Source organism: Brassica rapa, chromosome A05, assembly GCF_000309985.2.
Source record: "Brassica rapa cultivar Chiifu-401-42 chromosome A05, CAAS_Brap_v3.01, whole genome shotgun sequence".
Lineage (NCBI taxonomy): Eukaryota > Viridiplantae > Streptophyta > Magnoliopsida > Brassicales > Brassicaceae > Brassica > Brassica rapa.
The window spans coordinates 7,333,168-7,357,337 of record NC_024799.2 but is presented as its reverse complement, the minus strand read 5'-3'; the positions used below and the strand labels follow the sequence as shown (position 1 = coordinate 7,357,337).

Below are 24,170 nucleotides of genomic sequence, written 5' to 3'. Positions count from 1 at the left end.
TCTTGACCAACTTAGTGAATAGCCAAAAAAAAAACATGTATGTATTGTCATTGAGGACACACATTAAATAAACTTATTAAATTTACGTTGATTAAAGTTCAAATGATATGAGACCAAGTCTAAAGCTACGTATATGTAATTATGTACGTGGGAAAAAAAGAATCAACGAATAATGAAGTGGGAGAAGATTCGTATGACAGCTCTAGCCGCGGCGGCACCTTCCTGAGCCGCGAGGAATATTGGTGCAACCGTTCCGACCAGAGCCAGGGACTGGGCCTCTTTGCAGCGCCTGAAACAACAGTAGACTGATCTCATCAACGGCCTCCGGGAAAGGCCTCATGGCCTCAACTTGCGTAACGTCCAAGACAACAACGAAAATAACAACTAAGATAATCACGAGCAGTAATTGTATCTTCATCATACTCTTCTTATTGTTTTTTTTTTTTTTTGCTAAATTCCTTATGGATTAGAGAAATGTAGGGTCTTTTTAGGTTTGTATATGTAATGAATTCGTTAATGACTCTTATATATAGGGTTCTTGAGATGTCGTTGCACTACAAGAAAAATAGAATATAGCTACGAATTAGCTACAAAAATTTCTTGGCTGTAATTTTGAAGTCACAAATAGCCACAAACAAGCTACAGATTTTAAAAACCCAAAATTTGTGGTTATTGCGTAGATTTTTGTGGTTAAATATTTACGATTTATATTTTGTAGATATTTGAAGAAAATAAGATACGATTAGCTAAAAAACAAGTTGTGGAAATCAAAATCCACTATTAGCTACGATTTATTTCGTGGATGTAGACACAACTTAATTTGTGTCTATTCATAGAAAATTTAAACTTTATTTATACCTTAAACTTTTAATGTATGACCATATTATTAAAATACACATCAAATGATATGTTAGAAAAAAATTCAGCATATATAATAAATTTCAAAAGAAACTCAAATTTACCCCTTTCCAAATTTTAAACCCTAAACATATAACCTAAACCCTAAAGCTCTAAATTATAAATCATAAACTTTTAAAGACAAACATCAAATAATATGTCAAAATAAAATCTAAAACTCATATAAATTAAAAAATGAATGAATCCTACTCTAAATCCTAAATAGTAAATACTATCTATAAGTAGCAGTATACATCTGGGTTAAAAAAATGGCAGTATACGGTTCTGATTGGTGACATGTAGTATTGAAGTCGAGTTGTAATATGTATTACAATTCGATGTAACTTGCACTAAAAATTATATAGTAAAAACTGTAATTTTATGTGGTAAGTTTTGCAGTAAAAACAAGATTTACCATTTTATTAAAATTGACGACCGGTAGCCTTTTTGATGTATAAGTTGTGGTATAGTTTTTAATAAAATAAAAATAAATATAAACATTTTTTTTAAAGAATTACTATTAATAACAAAAATGCCGATGAGATTGATTTGTTGGTTGGATTGGATGAGAAAGGCGGTGGTAGCTTGTCTGTAGAGGAGGCTAGTTACTGTAGAGAGATGACCTTTGCGTTGAGACTGGCTAAAGAGGTTATAAAGATGCAGCAGGGTTGGAGGGGCAATGCCATTGCGCATATAAATAGAACTAGTGGGTTTTCGAAAACGTTGGCGAATTCGTGTACTGACTGGCCTTTGCTAATGACAGAGTTGTTGTCACAAGCTGCAGAGATTGGTTTCTTCCAGGTAATGGAATTGATAAGTTACATTGTATTATGTATTGTTTGGGAACATTTTGATAGCTATAGAGTTACTTTCTTCACTCTGTAATGATGGCTTGGTTTTGTTTTTGTCTTTGTTTCTTGTTCCACTTGGCAGCCTAAGCTAGTCTTAATCAACATTGAAATCTTGAAGAGTGCCATTCAGACCGATGATTCAACAGTCTCAGCTTCAATGTACCATGACAATCTCGTATGGAGAATGATCGCTGTCTACCGGTCCTGTTGGTGACTTCGGATAGGTTGGTCCTATTTTTTTTGTTGCCTTTTTGGGTTTTATAGTTACATGCTGTTACTATCCGATGATTGCTTTGTCTCGTAAGCAGTAGATGAGAAACTGGTTTCAGACATGTATACTTTGTAGCATGTCATTTAGTTATGGATATTCTTATAATAGTAATTTTCCATTGTGAACTTGACTCTTAGCTATGTTTTTCATTTGAAACTTCATTTCCATTCTCTAATGTCTAATAATTGGAATCATGACAGCTACTACTCATTGGGTGACTACAGCCTTGAGATTTTTGAAGACCCTTCTGCTATGGCATTGGTTGAGGTAAAATTTATATCTTCTCTTGATCTCATTGATCGGTAGACACTAATTTGACGAGCCATGTTACTAAGAAGGGTTGGTTCTGTTCCAGGTTGGGATACTATATACTCAGCGAGATCCGTCTTTCTTCCGTCCTATATCCCAAGGCATTAAAAGATGCCTCGTTAGATGGTGATCAAACTTTTTTCCTTCTCCCTTGGACCTGCTCCTCTAAATCTCTGTTCAATCCTTAAACAGCTGCGTGGTCTGCATTACAGGCTCATCCAAGAACGAATGAAGATGAGTTACTGGAGCTCAACCAAATATTGGTGGCTTGGAATTATCCGGGGTCGTTATTATAAGCACTTGATGCTTGGAACATAGGCAGTTTCACACAGGTACACTTACATGATCTGTTTCTGATTCAAGTTCGTTACGTTAGCATCTATGCATACTCAACGTACAATGTTTTTGTTAGTGTTACTTGCAAAGCTAATTATCTGAAGTTTCACACTCCAATGCAAGTTTTGTTGTCACAGGAACGTTGATGAAAATTGTGGGTATCTTGTGGCTCGTAAATCCTCCAGCCAAAACATATAGGATTCTTCACATTTTACCATAAACGGGAGATATTTTTTTTGTTGCCGTCATGGCCTGATGACTTTTAGTAACATCGTCATCAAGAAGAGACGTCGGTGGGAAAAACCTCGGGCGACTAACGGTATTGTCTACCTACCTTTTCAAACCATGTTTCTGTGTGATGTGATTTCAATACGGTACACTGCCATGAAAACGGCTTTTTATAAAGCGCATGTTTCTGTGAGATGTGATTTCTTTTGGCGGTAAAAGTCAAATGCTTGAATTATTTACTGTATTGTCTACCTACCTTTTCAAACCAAAAGTCCAATAAAGTTTCTATTTTTAAAACGAAATTTGTTTCTACAAATGGCTTTTCTTGACCAATTTAGTGAATAGCCCCAAAAAAAAGAAAAAAAACATGTATGTATTGTCATTGAAGACACATTAATAAACTAATTAATTTCCGTTGATTACAGTTCAAATGATATGAGATCAAAGCTATCGTATAATTACGTATCCCCTATATATTATTTGAGAAGCATTGCAACATTTTTTTGTAGCCACATGTCAGCACTAGAATGATTCTTAGAATCCTTAGAGAAATAAGTTGGTCCATTTAAATATATAATAAGCTTTTTATTAAACTACAATAAATATATTATTAATGTGATTCATTATTTCCTTAAATAAGATTACGGAATTGCCTAATGTGGCTAAAGTATATATGACAATTAATGATTTTGAATAATAAAGATTTGATAAAATAAGTGTGTATTATAATTATATTTGTTTTATTTTAAGCTATTAAAATAAATTAAAAAATCATAGTGTCCATATAATAAAAATTAAAAAAATTATTTATATATTATATTTTGAATTTTTAAAAACGAGTATAAATAACTAAAACTGTTAAAATTTTAACATTCAGATTTTGTGATCTATGATTTATAACTTTTGTTATGACATGATACAAATAATTGAAAAATAATATAAGTTGAAAGTTTCATTTATATAGTATCAAAAATAAAAGATATATAAATATATGTATCATTTTAAATTAAACTATATGCCATATAAAAATACATAAATATCGTAATTTTGAAATTTACTTTGAACATTTTTTTGATAAAAAATTTGAAAAAATATTGACAACTTAATTTTTTAAAATATTATAAATTACTTAAACCATTATTCCCACGGTGAAAATTTTGTTATCACTAATTTAGACTTTTTGCTATAACAAATACAAATGATAAAAAAATGAGCAAAAAGCATCATCTAATAAATATCAATATTAACATATACCATATATATGTTACTATCATTTAAATTTAATTATACATCATATCAAATAGAAAATTTATTTTTTTGATTTATTAAATTTATTTATATGTTCGCACCAATTTAATTATATAAGTAGTAGATAATGACTTTTTAATTATTCAATATATATTTATTATTTCATAATATGCTATAAACATATAATATATAAAATAATTTATATATATAATGTTCATCCCGCGCAAGGCGCGGATCTTAACCTAGTATGTAATTATGTACGTAACACAACTGTGGAAAAAAAAAGAATAAAAAAATAATGAAGAAGATTCGTATGAAAGCTTTAGCCGTGGCGGCACCTTCCTGAACCGCGAGGAATATTGGTGCAACCGTTCCGACCAGAGCCACTGACCGGACCTCTTTGAAGCGCCTGGAACAACAGTAGGCTGATCTCGTCGACGGCCTCCGGGAAAGGCCTCATGGCTTCAACTTGCGTAACGTCCAAGACAGCAACGAAAATAACAACTAAGATAATCACGAGCACTAATTGTCTCTTCATCATACTTCTTCTTATTGGTTTTTTTTTGTGCTAAATTCCTTCTTATTGGTTAGAGAAGTGTAGGGTTTTTTTAGGTTTGTATATGTAACGAATTCGATAATGCCTCGTATATATAGGTTTCTTGAGATGTCGTTGTTTGACTTGTGCATTGTTGGTCTCACTGTCCTATGTTTATTGTATACAAACTCATATATGAACTTTGACTTTGACTTTACTACAAAAAGAATTAGTTTTCAATATTATTGAACCAAACTGTAGGACGTTGGAATAGAATACTCGCTTAGACACGGTTTGGCTAAGTCCACATGGGCTTTCGCTGAAATCAACAAGACCTGGTCATTCTAACTCTCTCTCTTTTGTTTTTGTCACAACCCGGGTTAGATCTCCTTTTGGATGGCTTGATTTTGGTTCAGTAGTTCGATGGCATGGCTCGATTATTTTCCCTCCCTGATGTAAAAATATATAGATTTGGTAATTTTCTTGACAAAAGTCACATTTTCTTCAGTTATCGTCAAATCAATGGGTTCGCTTGACAAAACAGGGCGACAAAACTAGTGAAGGAGTAAAGGACATCGGTCTTATACGCCAAGACAAGTAGAGTTGGTGAAAACATTGCTACTTTTGGTTTAAGTTTATTGTATCACCATTGGCATCGCTTTTGTAACGGTTGGATTGTAATATCACTTTTGTGACATAGTTAGTGCCTTAACTACTGGATACTACACCATTTTATCGCAACTTTAACAAATTACCAATAGAAAAGCCTACACGTCGTGAATTAATTCGAATTTTCAAATGGTTTGTTTATAGAAGTTATGACTGCTTATGAGACATGTGGAATGATATCAAATCAACGGTTCAAATAAGTAGCCACATTCACACACCTCAATTTATATAATGAGGTTTTTATCAAAATCTCCAAAAAACAAATCATGTTAAAGTTTAGCCAAATAACTATTTGTTTACGTTTGCATTCGAACTTTAACGAATAACATTATAATAATGTTTTAGAAGCTAAGGACATCGCGTAAAACATAGATAGACTTCAAAGTCGCATTATTTTATACTTTTATGCTACAAACTGAGTTATAAAAATACCAACACCCAAACGTTCATATAATAATGGGTAGTATGTATGAGTATGAGGACTACTCGGGTTTCATTGTCACTAGTAAGAGTAAAGAACTAGAGGAGAATACGTGTGGAGGTAGAGATTCTTCAAAGAACCAACTGGAGAACTAACCGGTACTTCAAATTGATACATCACCAAGTTTTCAAAGTGAGATTTATATTGATTTTTCTTTCACTTTTATATAAAATTTAATTATAAACTTAAATTGTTTCAAAAAAAAAAAAAAACTTAATTTTGCCATGAGGTTGGAGTTCGTTTGCTTCTTTGACTCGAGGACTTTCGTCTCGTGACTTTTATTTGGCAAGAAACTCGGCTGAAACATTTGAACAACATATGTTGGGATTAATCAAACAAGTAAATATGACTAGGTCCAGCTTACATTATGAGTTCTTATTCAGACGAGAACCGGATAATTATTCAGAAAACTGAATCACAGACTCATATCCCGGTTTAAGCTTGGTCGATCCTAGGTACGGTAGTATGATATAATACCTTGCAAGGAACGAGTGTTGATCCAAAACATCACCAAAAGAAGATAACCATCTACTCATTTTACGCTCGCATTAACTGACTCCAGCCTTCAGCTAAGGAAAAAAAATCTCTCCGTTTAAAGTTATTTTTCACACAAATTTTTGAAGTGGTTAAATATTCAGCTTTACTTTAATTATTAAACTTATATTTTTTTTTCTAAACTTAAATAAGGATAAAAAATATAAAGTAATGAAAATTGTATTTAAATCATAAAACGATAATTATTTTGTAACGAAAATTTTTAGTATATTATAACGATATGTAATATGAAACGGAAAGATTAATAGTTTTAGCATTGATATTTTAGACTAGTATAGTTGTTTAACCAACTACAAATGCATACGCGGACGTCAACACTGGTATGTATCCAAATATAAAACATAAAATTAAAAAAAATTCTTCATTGTTGTACTTGCATCATACGTCTGTAGGTCTACCAAACTTACAAAAAAAAAACTTAAGAAAACAAATTTAAATTACAAACGCGGTACCGCGGTAGCGTCATCAATTCATCATATGAGATTCATGTAGTTAGTTATATCAAAACATTCATTACGAAATCCTTTTTAATAAGGTTTAAGAGATTTTTTTTTGTTGAGACATCCTGAGATAATGCTTTGTTACATACGCGGTACTGCGGTAGCGTCATCAATTCATTATATCCTTTTTTTTTCTTTTGAAACACTCATTAGAAATCTTTTTTATAAGGTTTAAAAGATTTTTTTTTGAGACATCCTTTGGGCATGATTAACAGTAAGAACCTTGTATGGGGTTTCTAATTGATATAAAGATAATTTTGTTAATGTAAATGAAGTAAATAAAAAAAAGAGTAATTCTTTGTAAAAAAATTGATTACAGTTGGTGTTTTAAGTATAAGGTGCGTTTCTTATAGTGTTGTTTTAAGAAGAGAAATTGCACTCTACACACAAGCTTTATATGATAATTAAGTATATACACAATTTACATTTCCAACGCATGTGTCAGCTGATTCAATTACCTTCTTACCCCCATTCTTATTGAAACCCAGCAACCGGTTACATGTACTGTACACACATATATTTATTTAATATATTTTTTTCGAAACTTCTCTATTAGCTCAAAAAATTGTGAATCTCGAATTTCTTTCGATTTCCCCATCCTAGATTCAGCTTTCATCCACACTTATAAGAACCAATTCCGAACTCAAATCTTTCATTTACATATATTCATCTCTTTTTCTCAATGGATCAGCCAATTCACCCTAAATTCATCTTTAATTTTCTCTGGTTCATCCTTTTTTCTCCAGAAAAAATAAAAATCTATTTTTTTTGGCTTTTATGATTTCATACTCTTATATCTCTCTCTCCATCTCCGCCGATTCCATCTCTTAACTTTCCCCTTTCCCTGTAAAAAAGAAGAGCCTTTCTCCTCCTCCTTCAATGCCACCATAAAACCCTAGAAGAAAGCTCATTCCATTAACTTCGTAATGATAAAATCTCATCTATGTTTCCTCCTCTCCTCACTAAACTTCACAGCTTCTGAGACCAGCGTCTACGCTCCAACTATGCAAGCCCTTAAATAGAGCCTAAACCTCACTAAAGACATAGACTGGTCCAACCCCAACCCTTTTAAATGGCCAACCGTTCAGTGCGATGCAAGCTACAGAGTCACGAGAATCTGATCCAACTCAAAACCAAAGGAATCCGAGGAACCCTCCCTCTGAATCTCCAAACCCTCACAGAGCTAATCGTCCTGGATATTTTCCAGAACAGAGTCTCCGGTCCGATCCCCGATCTCTCCGGTTTAACCCGGATACATACCCTGAACCTCCACGACAACCTCTTCGACTATGTCCCCATTCCCAAGAACCTCTTCTCGGGGATGACCTTTCTCCAAGAAGCTTACCTCGAGAACAACCCTTTCTCTCCCTGGGAGATGGCCATGGACAAGCATAAGACCGGGTTAGCCATCCACATTTGCTACAAGTCTAGCTAATTTTCTATTTTTTTAACTTAAGTATGCATAATAGCAACATACACTTGGCAAATACCTTGCTACCATTCAGTTTTATCTGTTATTTACAATGTCTAGACACACAATGACTCTGCTTGTATTGCTAATCGTTTGCTTGTCATTTACAATGCCTAGACACACAATGACTGCTGGTATTGCTGATCGTTTTTCTGTCATTTACAATGTCTAGACACACAATGAATCTACCATGCCACTTTATTCTTTAGCCCATGTTTCATCAACGTGTACAAACTCTGTTTCTTTTGGGCTTCTAATGGATTATTATCTCTAATTATTTGTCCTTCGTTAGAGTAAACGTAAACATGAAGACTAATCTTAGCATTTTAACAGTCTTGCTCCTTTTGTTTTCACATTTTTTCTAACACGTATAACTGCCGTAGGTCCCCTTCTCTGATGCTCCGGATGCTGAAGAAGCCAATACGTACGCAGGGAATGAACGTGGAGGTGCATACGACATGGTTAGCAATCCATATTTCTTTTTCAATCTTCTTGGTTTTTGTTAATTGATTTTGTCATGTTAGCAATAAATTATTGTCAGTACCTAGCAAATAATAAACTTAGCATATTTTATTATCTTTTGGCAAACATTTTCTTTTTTTTTGGACTGCTAATGATGTATTTGTTATATTTATTTGTCATTTGTTTGAACATTTGTGTGAATTTTGAGCTTTATGTCAACTCATTCTGTATTGTACTCTGTTTTTTTTTATTGTAGGTGGTAGATGTTCTTATCCATCACACTCGGTCGTTGCTACTATCACATTCTGAGCAGCCTCAACCCAAGACGCTATTTTCCTTGACACGAAATTTGTTTCCCTACTTTCCAAGACGATCCATCACACTCGGTCGTTGTTTTTATCACAATGTTGCTGGTGTTGATGTCTGCAATTGCATCAACCCCGATGTCCTTGACGTTGAGGTTCAAAGAACTGCAGTCATGATCTACGAAGATAACGTTGAAGTATATGATTCTAGCTTCCCAACCTCTGCATAGCTAGGTTGAAGTACACAAATAGTGGGGAATCTCCGGCTCTCCGCCAACGTATCCAATAAATATTCAATCTTGCGATTGGTTATTGAGGTTTATTTTCGTGTTGTATTTGGGTGGTACCACCCCCTTTCAGTCTTATGTTGTCCCGACATATAATGTAGTACTGGTTGCAAACTATGTTTAATATAATCAAAACTTTTAAACTTCTAAGTCTTTTGTTATCGATCTATAAAGTGTATTATCCAATTGTTGATCCAAATTATCTCTTTATAAAACGTCTTAGCCGGTTACCAATATCATGTAGACATATACTGAACGTTTGTTAGTTTTATCTGACGACATGAACTAAAGTTTAGTATGATATCATACTGATTTTGTGTTTTCTGATAGAAAAGTATGATCGCATTGTCTACTTTATCTGCTAAAATTTTGTATTTTAAAATACATTCCATATTGTTAGCAGGTTACGACCCTAACACAAACAAAATGTTAGCATGATTGACTTTTGTCGTCTTTTTTTAGAATTTGATTAGTTAATATATAAAGTAAATTTTAGCCGACCACCACTATTCATGTATATTCTCCATATTAGCTGGCTAACACTACAACATTAGATATACACACAAATTAAAGTGCCAATCGCAAGTTTGAATTTTTATTGGGCTTCAATTCTCTTGAGCTGAAACCCTAGAAGATGTGTCATTTTGTCCATACGTCGTCGTTCTGCTTTTTTTCTTCCCATTACTTGGGTTTGTAGACACCGTCAAATTGTTCACCTATATCCGCCGTTGAATCGTTTTATCGTAAATCTTGCAAGAAAAATGTCGCACTCCACGAATCCAAGCTTGTCCTCCGTTTCAGGTAATTGGAGCATTTGCCTGAATATTGTTTCTTTCTCCTTTACCCTAATCAGTGAGGTCCCAGATTTTAAGCGGAGGGAATTGGAGACGTCGTCGAGGAGAAAGGCTGAGGGGCATTCCGAAATTATGTCGATACAGTGAGGAAGCTACTATTAGTACTAGGTTAATCATTAAGCCTTTTCCCTATAATTATTTTCTTTTTAATTCCATTTACCTTCTAACCTACTATCACCGGTTTTTTCATAAATATCTTTCTTATCAGCATAAGGACAGTTTTGACATTTTCTCTATCTTGGATCATTTCGAATCCCCACAGTTTTTGTGTCATAGGCATTTGCCTAATTTGTTACTTCTTAGACGATATTGGCCCAATTCACCCTTTTAAGAAACTATTCTGACACTCTCTCTATTGTCACTACATTTTGATGTGTTTAAGGGTATCTTCAATGGAATTCTATTTTTTTCTTTATAATTTACACAAAAATAGAGTAACTCTATTATAGTGTAATTTTTGCTCCAATATTGAATACCATTGGAGCAAAAATTACACTATAATAGAGTTATTCTATTTTTGTGTAAACTATATAAGAAAAAATAGAATCTCCTTGTAGATGGTCTAAGGGGAAGAAACACATTTAAAAAACTGCACCCTAAGAGCATCTCTAATCGTACTCTATTTTCTCCTCTAAAATAGAGTTTAAAGTAAAAATGCTCCGGTGGTACTTTATTTTATACTCTATAATAGTCTAAATCTATTTTTTACTCTATATATTGAGTAATTTTTTATTTTTTGTTCATCACTCTATTTTTCACTCTAAAATAGAGTACCATTGGAGCAACATCCAACTCTATTATAGAGTTACTCTATTTTAGAGAAAAAATAGAGTAAACCATTGGAAATGGTCTAATGAGTTTCTTAATGACTTTTTAAATAATAAAAGTAATCTAAGAACTTTAGTTAAGAAACTCTCATTTTAAGTGGTCCAATGGGAGTTTCTTAACTAAAGTTCTTAAAAAAAATATTAAACATTTTTTTAAGATAAAATTTATTTATTTAATAAAACATATTAAAAGATAACATTTTATACATAGATTTTTAAATTAAAACATAAAAACAAGGATTAATAAAATAAACGAGAAAAATTTGAAAGAAACATCTGAGCTTGATTGTTGTCTTCTTCACGTCCAAATTTACGCCATATATTTTCAACCAAATCAGCTTTCAGTTGTTGATGCATTTGTCTATCATGAATTCTAGTTCGAACACCCATCATATAGGCGATATTTGAAGGGACATCTGTAGAATACGTGAGATCGACATGTGAAGTTTCAGTGTCTTCTCCTTGTTGAAACTCTGAAACATCAAAATGAGTATATCCATCTCATTCGTCTTCTACTATCATATTATGGAATATAATATATGCTCTCATAATCTTTCCAATTTTGCCTTTATCCCAAAAAATTGCTGGATTTTAACAATGGCAAATCGAGCTTGCAACACTCCAAAAGCACGCTCGACATATTTTCGGAGAGTTTCTTGATGTTGAACAAATAAAGCTGCTTTTGGATCTTGTGGTATTGGAATAGATTGGATAAAAGTTGCTCATTTCAGATAAATACCATTGTTGACATAGTAAGCCAAATGATACTCTCTTCCATTGACAGAGAAAATAACTTGCGGAGCTTGACATGTCATCAAAAACAAGTGAGCGATCAAGAAGATTGATATCACTTAAGGTACCTGTAGGTCCAAAAAACGCATGTCATATCCATAAATCATACGAAGCAACCGCCTCTGACACGATTGTGGGTTTACCCAAACCACGTGAATATTGACCTTTCCAAGCGGTGGGATAATTCTTCTACTCCTAATGCATACAATCGATGCTTCCTGTCATCCCGGAAAATCCACGTTGCTCACCAATATAAAGTAGACGTTGAAGATCAGCCGGTGTTGGTCTTCTTAGATACTCATCGCCGAATAAATATATTATTCATTCCACAAAATGTTCTACACATAACCGAGCTGTCGTTGCATCGAGTCGGAAGTATTCGTCAACAGCATCAGCCGCAGAATCATATGCCAAGACGCGAATAGCTGATGTACACTTCTGAAGTGGAGAGAAACTAAGCTTTTCGAAGGCGTCTTTTTTTGTCAAAAAAAATTCAACTTCGTTAGATAATGCTTTGTTAGTTAGTAAAATGATGTGAGATTTGATTACCAAATAAAAAAATAAAAAATGATGTGAGAAATTGAACAGAAGTCAGTTACCAAAAAAAATTTACATGAAAAATGTGCTTTTTTGGTCGACAGTCGTGACACGTCTTACCCTGAACCTGAAGCTAGATAGATATGCCTCGCTGTTTAATTGATTTGGTTTGGTTTGGTTTAGACTTCAGTACGGTTTGTGTGTTTCGGTTCGATCCGTTTGTGTTGTTCCCGACACGCTTTGATGATCTTCTTCTTCTTCTATTCTCTGGTCTAAAAGCACCTCGACACTCTGTTCCACTCTTTGTCTCTCTCTGACGCTCTCTCTACGAAGATCCTCCTTTTCATCAGAGAAGAGAGAATTTCCGGGAGACAAAGAGGAAGAGAGATCCTTTTGATCTAACAGAGAAAAGGATGCAAACCATCTCGAAAGCTTCGTCTGCTATCTCCTCCTTTCCTTGTTCTTCGGTTTGTTTTCTCTCTCTTTTTTTTTTTCTGGATTCTTTCAACTTATGATCTGTATCCTTAAGATTAGTTTTTTTTTAAACTGTAATTGCGTTGGTTCGTCTCCTCTGAGTTGGTGGAATCAAGAAAGCTTGTCTAGTTTGCTTTATCAAAAACAAAAAGCAACTTTCCGTATAATTCAAATAAAAACCATTACTTTAATCAAATCTTTAATGATGATGTTTGATGGTGTCAACATGTTGCATTCAGTTATATAGCTTGTTTGGCTATTTTTTTTAATGTAAATCAATGTCCAACATTTTTTCTTCTTTCAGAAGCTAACAAGTCAGCCATGTGTGAGACAGCTTCACCTCCGAAAGGGTCTTGTCTGCAGAGTCATGAAGCTCGTCTCTTCACCCCTTAGGACTCTACGCGGTGCTAGTAAATCTATTCGTGTCTCCAATTTCTGCAGTGTCTCCAACCTCTCCTCATTACAAATCGAACTGGTGTGTACTTCTGGTTGTTGTCCCAAAAGCTCCCATTTTAGTTTGTTGTTATGACTCAAAAATGACTCTTCATGTGTTTTTTTTTCTCTTTTCAAGGTGCCTTGTCTTAACGACAACTATGCTTACATTTTACATGACGAGGATACTGGTACAGTTGGTGTGGTTGACCCTTCTGAAGCTGAACCTGTGATAGAATCATTACAGAGGAGTGGTCGAAACCTAACGTATATATTAAATACACATCATCATTATGATCATACTGGTGGCAACTTGGAATTGAAAGACAGGTACGGTGCAAAGGTAGGTAGATTTGAACTTCTCTTTTCTATCCTCATGATCAGTTGTGGTATGATAAAACATTGTTGCGATGATGATGGGTGTGTTACAATATTTGGAATGTAAGGTGATTGGCTCAGCTGTAGACAGAGACCGCATTCCTGGAATCGATATAGCATTGAAGGATGGTGACAAATGGATGTTTGCTGGTCATGAAGTCCATGTTATGGATACTCCTGGCCATACAAAAGGTCTTTTTTTTTTATAATTCACATTTTTAAAAAAATTGGAAGCTTTGAATGTTAGGCCTTTTTATACTTAGTTTTTTTTTGTGATTATATTGATTCTCCTGGTCAGGCCATATCAGTTTATACTTCCCAGGATCACGAGCTATCTTCACTGGGGACACCTTGTTTAGCTTGTCTTGTGGTAAACTCTTTGAAGGTACACCTAAGCAGGTAAAAAAGCAGAAACCACTTTCTATCTTCCTTTCTTAGTTACATTTGCTTTTGGATCAGCTCATGTGAGTTTCTATCGTATGCAGATGCTTGCGTCTCTCCAAAGGATCATATCTTTACCAGACGACACGAGCATATACTGTGGTCATGAATATACACTGGTCTGTTATATTTTTGGCTTGTTGTTGAGTAAGCTTTAACTAAAAAAAGAATTGACTTTAATTTTTTTTTTTGTTGCTTGCAGAGTAATTCAAAGTTTGCCTTGTCCATAGAGCCAAACAACGAAGTACTCCAATCTTATGCAGCTCATGTTGCAGAACTCCGTCAAAAGAAACTACCCACGGTAAAAAAAAAAAGATTCATCACCAAATCATCGTCGTATGCATTGCTCAATGTTTCTGGTTAAGCTTTGGTTCTTGTTTTTTTTTACTTGGTTAGATTCCGACAACAGTGAAGATGGAGAAAGCTTGTAACCCGTTCCTCCGAAGTTCGAATACAGATATTCGTCGGGCGTTAGGCATTTCAGAGACTGCAGATGATGCAGAAGCTTTAGGGATTATCCGAGAAGCTAAGGATAATTTCAAAGCTTAGGCTTCTAGTCCATAAATATGGTGAAGGTGGACTGCTTTTTTAAATTACTTTTCTTTAAAATACAAAAAGAGAAATATACTTTTTTTTACTTTTGATGTAAACCTTTTATTTTGGTACCCATTAACACCACAATTAGGTTTCTAGATTTTCTTCAAAATTTATGAATACATATAAAATATTTTTCCTTTTTTTTTTACAGCAAAATATATTCACCTGTTATGTTCTTCTCTCAGACATTTGTATGCGAATTAGGAAATTAGTTCTGCTTTACAAATTTAATCATTCTAAGAGCATGTGCAATGCTGATTCTTAACCAAAAATCCTTAAAATTAAATTATTATAATAATTAATGGGACCCAAACATTTTAAGAATTTGTGCCAACTTTATCTCTTTTAATCCTTAGCTAAGGATCCTTTTACTCACAGATATGTTACTGTGCGCGGGCCCCATCACCACCTGGGAGCCCGCCCCATCACCACCTGGGAGCCCGCGATTGGCTACTGTTTTTTTTTTTTTTTTTTTTTTTTTAAACTGAAAAAACTTATAAAATAACTAAAAAAATTTGCCTTGGTTATCCAACCATCAGTATCAGCGTTGCTGATGCTCTAATCTATCTATCTATATATTATTATAAAGTAGAGATCCTTTCTCCAGAACATGCCAAGTCAAATTCAACCTAAGAAAGTCGGATAATGTGGTGTTGACACGTGTCCAACACATCTGAACGTATTATTTATTCTGTGACATGTTGGGCTTTGATCTTTAAATGTATGTTTGGACTCTTATTTTGTACGGAGTATCTGTCCGGAGAAATGAAAATTGCTTTTAACCCTAATACGGTTGTATCGAAGAAATGAAGTCTGTTTGTGCTTCATCTCTTCATCTGAAATGGCCCAAGTTATAGATTAGTGTTTAATCTCATTGATTCATTCTCCCAAGATGCGTCTTCAAAGCGTTATGTAGATTCAAAGCGTTGTGTAGATCTGAAAGGCTGTGTAGTGTAGGTTTGGTATAAATATAGGTGAGTTTCTCTCCTTACCTCTCGCATCATGCGAAAGAGATAAAGATTCCGCCGGTAAATCAAGTTAGCGCTCATGATCGAGGTCTGATTCCAAGTCGGGGTCATCTGAAACCAAACGGCAGCGCTTCATACGCGGTGAAGAACATAGTACCCATGGCTGTTCCAGTTAACGAGCGCCATCGGGAGTTTACAAATGTAGCCATTGAATCTTCTCGAATAAGGAAGCGTGACGACCAACAATCTCCAGGTCCATTGATGATTTGAATTTGTCTGTGAAAATTGGAAGATGATAGATTTGGTGGTGATGACTTGAGAAGAGGTCTCTTTACTAAATGACGTTATTTTATGGACTTTTTGATTGCAGTTGAGGAAAAGTAAAACATTTGTATCAAAAACGTTTCCAATACCGAAAACATAAAACAACATGCATTTTGTTAAAACTGGAAACTTAAAACGATGCACATTGTTTCTGAGAAATTTGGAATTTCTTTTTCTTTGTATTTCCGACCCCATACTAAATGAACAATATCTTTTTTCCCCATAATCTTAACTTTCAGTTCTTACCTTTCTTCTTCTGTATAATGTTAGACCATATAGTTTGTTTTTAACCCAAGGAAGAGTTAGAATCTCTTCACTAGGATTTCAAAATCATCATCTATCTATATACCATAATCTATTAGATACTATTCAGTGGTACCTACTAATTTGTATCGAAGTGATTGGAATGGCAACAAAAGAATGAGGATTTACAATTATTTTGGATGTGTAATATTCAAAACCAGGAGAAAAATGTTTATTTTCATAACCGTTAGGAGTATATCACCATTTATATGCTTAAATAGACAGCAACAATTTGGATGAATTGTCTTCGATTTCTATGTACCGAAATACCTAGAAGTTTAAAAAAAAAAAAATAAAACACATATAACACAAAAAAAATGTGAAAGCATCAAGGAATCTACGATATATCAAGCTTATTTTAAAAATACATAACACAAAAAAAATTAATGTAAAACTGAATTTACTGGTTTGAGATACATATATTGAACTCTAACATACGAATATTAATTCACTTTACGTTAGGGGAGTTCCCTATAACATCTAGATATTAAAAAGAATCCCTATTCATCATACCATAAAGTCACATAATAAATTGACGGAATTATTATTATACTAGGTGTTTTGTCCGCACTTGCGGGCATAATTTTTTTATTGATACTTAATAATAATTTGTTATTAGTTTAAAAATAAAAAATGTAAATAAAACTTTAAATTTATAATAATTTATGAATATTTCAATTTCTTAATTTTTAAATTTCATTGATTTAAAAACATTATTTTAGTATAACAAAATTATTGTGTTTTATTTTAAATATGTTGTAATTTTTAATCAACTTTTATTACATTAATTTATAAACAATTATATAATCAAATAAACAAATATAATTTATTTTTAACAAATAATTATCAACAATATCAACATTATTTTATATTATCATAAACTGGTTTTCAAAAAATATATTAAAATAAAAATTATTTAAAAAATAAAAAAAAATATTAAAATTTTCAACTTAATAACAAATAAATGTTCTTGGAACCAAATAATAAGAATTAAAAATAAAATACCATGGAAATATTGCGTTTACAAACAAATACAAACCGTTTTTTTCTTTTATAAAATTATTTTTAATATTTTAGTATAATGATAAATCTATTATTCTACTACTAATTATATACTACTATTTATAAAAATTAAAAGTAAGAAAGAAAGATGTAGATAAACACAAAATAAATACATGGAATTATCCTCTTTTTGCCAAAAACGTTTTCCATTTTATTTTTAAAGATAGTTTGTATAATATTTAATTTATAATCAGTTAAATAATAAATTATATAATTATTCATTAAAGATATCAAAAATTTATTTAGTCTTAATTAAAATTAAAAATATGACTCAAGCTAAAATCATGGAGAACATGACAAATAAGCAAATTCACTTCTCAAATAATAGTATAGATACTATTAGTTTATTTATTCAACTAAACCAATCATCTTATATCTCAAAAAAACTGTATTAAAAATGATAATTATAAATTATATTATGTGTAATATAGAAGACACACTTTAGGAAGTGAAGCAATACTTCGCATTGGGTCAGCCTAAAAAACGTCTCAAACATCTCAAGTTTCTCGGCCAAGAAACAGCCATGATTTAAGTACATATCTCTATGCTATTCTTCTAATGATCACAGGAGAACATGAAGAAGGCCCTTTAAAAAAAGAAAAAAAGCATGGCATTCATGGACCTCTCCTCAATTGGCGTACAAACATGTTATCAGTCGATTGATGTTAGAGAAAGCTGAAACGTACCTTGCGAGATGTCCCGATCGTGAAGAGGCTATCTTATGGTACAAACATGATCCTGATACATATGTTCTTGGATATGATAACTTGACCATTGCATTAGCCCTACCCGAAGATCCGTTTACTTGCCAAGTTTTGAATTTCTGATTCTCTTTTATAATTATCCTGTTTTGTTGAACTTTTAATATTCCAGTACCTGTGTTTAATATTAACGGATCATTACTTGGCTATCAAAAATCATTTAGTCAACATACTCAAACCTTGGTCATACTTTGCAATACAAGTTCACTGTATCAACTAACGCCCGCACCAACGAGCATAAGATCATGCCTCACAATCGTAACCAATAAACATTAAGCCCACTTACCAAACATCTAATTTCAAAACATAGTATACAACAAATCACCGCTCAAATTCGAGATAAACATCAAATAAACAATTATTAAGAACATGTAATACATAACACATAATGATTCAATAAATGTATCTTGATCCAAAAATATATCACACGATACATTTTTAACTAATACATATATGATATTATGTTTTTCCTGTTCCATAATAAATTTATAGTAAAATTTTAAAATAAAATAATATATTACTCGGTATAACAAATAAAACAATATAGGAGGTAATAGAATAGGTAAAACAGCCACTAATAATAATACACTGAAACTGAGTAATGGAATTAAGAGAAATTAGGCTCTATAATCATGAAAAAACACTAATTAGCTAGATGACCATTTTTCCTATTACACCTATACATGTCGTGGCTTTTATATAATATTGTCATTTTGTCATTCTATCCTACCGGCAAAACCTGCAAACAAAAACAGTTTTTATTATTAATTATTAACAACAAAAGTAATTCGTGACCCTCCAACATTCACACACATTTTGCAAATTATTTTTTATTTGGTAAATCCATAATAGCTTGGTGAAAAAGAAGACTGTTTGCAAAGGTTTTGGCGGTGAGGTAAAAATAATGGTGCTTTACTCTTATCCATAACACCAAGTGACGACATCATGTACTCTCTCTTTCTTTCACCGGAGACTTGCTAGTGAAGAGGATAAAACCGGAAAAAATATGAGACAAAAGCTAGTTACTTAATAACGTCAAAATCAATGATATTTTCTTAATTTTCATTCAAAATTTGGCTACTGAGCAAATTCTCCCTTTTATTAAAAATACAAGTACATTCAATACAAACAAAATATAAAATAAACAATGTTTTGAGTATTAAACCTAACCACAATAATAAATACTCTAATAATATGTACTATATATAAAAAACAATTGAGCAAACATTTAATACATGTATACCAAATATCTTGCTAATACAACTTTATAATCTCTAACAAGAATAATAAAAAAATAAAAAAAATTAGACATATGCGAAAATAATATAAAATGTGTTCTCGTTATAAAAAAACATAACAAAAATAGAAAGATAATAACTAAAATAGTATAATATCATAAAATATATTTGACAAAAAAAAAAAACAAGTGACATTAACTAAAATGGATATAATATTCTTCATCACTTAAAATATTCTAATAGACAATAAACACTATTATACATATGTCTTGCAAATAGAAATTTAAAACGCAAACCACTAAATCATACAAAAACTAAAAATCGAGATTACAAGTAAAGTATACTCCACCTGTAGAGCGGGTTCACCCTAGTTTAAGATAAACTATTACTCAACTAAACTCCTAAATTTAAGACACCTACATCAATGTTCTTGAACCCGACCATATATTGAATCAGACTTTGGTTCGACTGCGAATGAACCTCAATAACTTAATTTTTTTTGTTCAAATAATTTAATGTTTAGTTAAATTTTTTTTAAAAAAACTAACTTTTGCAAAGTTTGAGATTTACATCCAGAATATTTCCAGCATTCATCTTAACATTCATAATTATAATATTTTAATATTTAAAAAATAACAGTATAAATCAAAACCAGATTAGATATTAAGTTATTTATCAGTTCAAATGTAGCGCAGCCTCGAATTTTATTGAGTTTTTGCCGATTTGTTTTTGCTAAATAACAAGTTTTAAGAAAAGAAAAAACACTGAACCATATTACATTTTGGATCACCAAATTTATTGGTTCAACGCATATCCAAAATTAAATTTAAAAATATAACATATTATGAAGACTACACCTATTATGTAAAAAGATGTTACTATTTGGTAAAAAAAAGCAACAACAAACAAAAATATGTAAACGACGTTAATAGTGAAACCTAAGTATTTAACAAAAAAAAAGTCTAACAACTAGTCAGATTTATGTATTTGGCTAGTCTAGTTTAACTTCTTTCAAAACAAGATTAAACTTCGTAACCTTGTCTACTAGAGTTCACGAGCTTTGATGATTAGTAAATACTATAGTTAGATAGGTAATCTTATTTGTGAGATTTAAGATTTCAGTAAGAGGAATAAAGTTGGTCATTGTCATTAACAATATAGCATTAATAAATGATCTAACAAACTTTTCAAATTGAAAGTTTCGATTCGATAAAAGAATTAATTCTATTTTTCTTTACTCCTAGGACCACTGGACCATCTGCGCAAAAGAATTAAGGGAAAACTGTTTTTTTAGAGCAAAAAAATAGTAACTATGTCCCTTTAGACTAATCTATATTTTGTGTCATATTTTCCTATAATACCCTTTAATATTTATGAAAATAATTTTAATAAATAGTTTTACAAACAAAAAAAATTTGGAAAAATAGTAACATTTGTTAAAATACATATATGAACTTAATGGTATATTTTCCAGTTATAAAAAAGTTATAATTATAAATTTCAGATTATGTTCTAAAAAAAGTAGAAATGACATTCTACGAAGTAGAAAACGAAATCTACTTTTTTCATTGAATCTACAATATTTAGAATACGTGATCTACGTAAATAGGAGTATTCTACAAATATGTAGAATACACATTCCGCGCTTAACCTAGCATTCTACAATTCTTAGAAATCAAAATCTACACATTAATCTAATTCTAAAACATGTAGAAACCGACTTCTACAGATTTACTATAAATCTAAAACATGTAGAAATCAAATTCTAAACATTACTATAATTCTAAAAAACTGTAGAAATTGATTTCTACATATTAGTTGTATTCTACGGATAAGAAATCAGTTCCTAAAAATATGGAAACAAAATATTTGAGAATATTCACTTTTATTTTTTTAAAAAAAATCGATTTTTAAAAAAAAAAAAAAAAACGAAAAAGAACAAAAAAAAAACGACAAAAAATACCTTGGCAACCTTCTTAGCCGTCTTCTATATTCCATTGATTGTTCACAAAATTTTCACAAAATTTTCACATTATTTCTACCATGATTCATGTCTATGCTTCATGTGGTGTTTGGGAATTGGTTGTATCTTCAGGTTGGAGTTTTAATGTTGATAAAAAGAAAGGGGGAAGGTTACTTGCTTTGGAATTGAAGTCTTCTCTGGAAGAGTTACAGAAAATTGTTATAGAGGATTTTGGTTTTGAAGAAACAGATGCTGATTTGGAGTTGAGTTACCTTCCTATTGGATTGATCAATTCATCAAATTGTCCACCAGTGATCATTGGAAACTCAAGGCAAGTTCAAAATTTTCTAGGGTTTTGTAAGAAGCATCAGTCAACTCAATTGTGTGTCAGCTATAAAGCAAAGCAAGGAAATCCAAATAAGATCGACATTGATCTTAATAAGATGCCAACTGATGCAAGCACTAGTGAAGAGAACAAGCGAAATCCTTGTGACATTGGGACCGCTTCAAATACTGTTAAGGGGGCTAAGCATAACGAGAAGAAGAAAGGGAAGATGAAGCAAAGTGAAGTTGATGGAGATGATTATGATGCTGACAAGCATAACGAGAAGAAGAAAGGAAAAATGAAGCAAGACGAGGTTGAAAGAGATGATGATGATGCTGAGAAGATCAATGCTGAAAAAGAAAACAGAGAAAAATTGGCAAAGAGTCAGGTGGTCGAATTGGTTAAGACGGGAGATCTTTTCCTCAACAAAACAGTTTTGAAAGCGAGGTTTGAGTTATGTGCAATGAAGCATAACTTTCACTACACAGTTACCAACTCCAATAAATCAGTTTGGTGTATTAGATGCGCTGATAAGGTGTGCTTTTGGGGTGCTCGAGCTGAGTGTTTGAAGGGCTCCACATATTTTATTATTAAGAAGTATGTCGGTGTACATTCCTGCGCACCTTCAAACAAAACCAGTGCCGGAAGGACAGCTTCAGCGAAAACGATAGGCAATCTGATAATGCATAAATATGAAGGTATCAAGGAAGGGCCTAAAGCGAAAGATATTGTTCAGATTATGCGCAATGATTATGGATGTGAGATCTCTGAATCTTTAGCATGGGATTCCCGTGAATATGCAGTCAACGCTGTTAGAGGTATTCCAGAGGAAAGTTATGGGAAAATACCAAAATATTTGCACATGCTGCGAGAGGCCAATCCGGGTACACATTCCTCTTACAAGACTGACGTCGATGGTAGATTTCGATATCTGTTTATAGCGTTTGGTCAATCGATCAGAGGCTTTAACACAGTCATGAGGCGTGTCATTGTTGTCGATGGAACATTCTTGAAGAGTAAATTCAAAGGGGTGCTACTGGTTGCAACTGCTATAGATGGAAATTCAAATTTATATCCTATTGCATTTGGGATAGTAGACTCTGAGAATGAGCAGTCTTGGGAATGGTTTATGAGAGAATTAAAAGTTGTTGTTGCTGATGATAATGGTTTGGCTTTTATTTCGGATAGACAAGTGTCAATAGCGAAGGCAGTGGAGAAAGTGTATCCCCTAGCGAGACACGGTATCTGTATTCATCATTTGTTGAATAATGTGATATCATATTTCAAGGGGAAGGGATTAGCTGGGTTGATTTCTAAGGCTTCAAAGGCTTATAGAGTGGTTGATTTCAAGAAGACGTTTGCTCATGTTTGCAATATCAGTCCAGCAATTGGAACGTATCTTATGGAAGCAGATGTCAGAAAGTGGGCTAGATGTCAATTTCATGGATACAGGTATGACATTAGGACAAACAATCCTGCAGAGTCGATAAATTCTGCGTTGCGTTCGCCGAGAGAGTTTCCCGTAATTCCTTTGTTGGACAGTATTAGAGAAATGCTGACACGTTGGTTTTTTAAGCGTAAGAAGTTGATTTCAAAGCACACCCACCGTTTGACCATAGATGTGGAGGAAAAGATTGATAGGAGAATTGGAAAGGGGAAAACTTTCGCAGTTTACCCTGTAACCGATAGCCAGCTGCTTGTTAAAGGCGATACAATTGACTGCTTTGTTGATTTGGACAAACGGACTTGTTCTTGTGGGAAGTACGACCTCTCGAAAATCCCTTGTAGACACGCAATAAAAGCTGGTTTCTTTGTTGGTAGAGAACCATATACATTGACTGATTTTTTGTATACCACGGGAGCTTGGAGAGAAGCTTATCAAGAAAGCATAAATCCCATTTCAGTTCCTGAAGATGGTTGGTCTGTCCCACAAGTTGTGGAAAATTCTGAAGTGCTACCGCCTGAGACAAGAAGATCTCTTGGAAGAAATAGAAAACGCAGATATGAAACTGTTGAAGACAAAATCCGATCATCACAAGGATCACAGGGGGGTCAGTCTCGTAAGTGCAGTAGATGTGGTCTTGGTGGTCATAATAGAGCAACTTGCAAGATGCCAATATAGTGGATTTGTTGGCTGTGTTCTTCACAATTTAGTGAAATTTTAACAAACTTCTTTTGCTTGATTTCTAGTAACTTTGTTTCTGTTTGTGACAACTTTGTTTCAGTTTTTCAGATTATATTTGCTTGAATATTAGTAACTTTGTTTCAGTTTGGGAGGACTTTGTTTAATCTTCATGCCGTATTAACTTGGTTAGGAGATCTGATTCAATCAATCCCTTAAACAAACTGTGATGTCCACGAAGTGTGGATCGATCGATCTGTATATTGAACGGTCGATCCATTGGTCGATCCTGATCAATATGCAAAACAAACAAAAACACGGACAATCTTTTGATCGACCTGGTATAGTTCTCTCGATCGGCAAAGCT

At 32.9% G+C, this 24,170-nt stretch overlaps 5 protein-coding genes and 1 long non-coding RNA gene across 6 annotated transcripts; 3 read left to right on the top strand and 3 right to left on the bottom strand.

The window, feature by feature from the left end:
• Window positions 1-145: 145 nt before the first annotated feature.
• LOC103867888 lies at window positions 146-2,284 on the bottom strand. Its single transcript, XM_033291070.1, has one exon. The coding sequence runs from the start codon at window positions 419-421 to the stop codon at window positions 203-205; it is 219 nt and encodes a 72-aa protein (XP_033146961.1). The 5' UTR covers window positions 422-2,284; the 3' UTR covers window positions 146-202.
• A 94-nt stretch (window positions 2,285-2,378) lies between these two features.
• On the bottom strand, window positions 2,379-7,138 carry LOC103867886. Its single transcript, XM_033291069.1, has 2 exons — window positions 4,387-7,138; window positions 2,379-3,357 (listed from the first exon to the last, which is right to left on the bottom strand). Exon 1 carries the CDS (start codon window positions 4,679-4,681, stop codon window positions 4,463-4,465), a length of 219 nt encoding a protein of 72 aa, XP_033146960.1. The 5' UTR covers window positions 4,682-7,138; the 3' UTR covers window positions 2,379-3,357; window positions 4,387-4,462.
• Window positions 7,139-7,433: 295 nt separating this feature from the next.
• Window positions 7,434-9,555, top strand: LOC103867885 (receptor-like kinase TMK3). Its single transcript, XM_009145972.3, has 3 exons — window positions 7,434-8,281; window positions 8,735-8,812; window positions 9,070-9,555. Exons 1-3 carry the CDS (start codon window positions 7,953-7,955, stop codon window positions 9,074-9,076), a joined length of 414 nt encoding a protein of 137 aa, XP_009144220.1. The 5' UTR covers window positions 7,434-7,952; the 3' UTR covers window positions 9,077-9,555.
• A 363-nt stretch (window positions 9,556-9,918) lies between these two features.
• Window positions 9,919-12,687, bottom strand: LOC117133921. The gene is made up of 2 exons (XR_004457991.1): window positions 12,536-12,687; window positions 9,919-12,351 (listed from the first exon to the last, which is right to left on the bottom strand). It is a non-coding gene; the product is annotated as an uncharacterized LOC117133921 (long non-coding RNA).
• On the top strand, window positions 12,606-14,912 carry LOC103867884 (hydroxyacylglutathione hydrolase 2, mitochondrial). Its single transcript, XM_009145969.3, has 8 exons — window positions 12,606-12,882; window positions 13,194-13,364; window positions 13,461-13,664; window positions 13,768-13,891; window positions 13,998-14,098; window positions 14,185-14,259; window positions 14,343-14,441; window positions 14,537-14,912. The coding sequence occupies exons 1-8, from the start codon at window positions 12,829-12,831 to the stop codon at window positions 14,687-14,689; spliced, it is 981 nt and encodes a 326-aa protein (XP_009144217.2). The 5' UTR covers window positions 12,606-12,828; the 3' UTR covers window positions 14,690-14,912.
• A 6,524-nt stretch (window positions 14,913-21,436) lies between these two features.
• On the top strand, window positions 21,437-23,803 carry LOC103868233. The gene is made up of 2 exons (XM_033292030.1): window positions 21,437-21,994; window positions 22,070-23,803. Exons 1-2 carry the CDS (start codon window positions 21,437-21,439, stop codon window positions 23,801-23,803), a joined length of 2,292 nt encoding a protein of 763 aa, XP_033147921.1.
• Window positions 23,804-24,170: the final 367 nt, after the last annotated feature.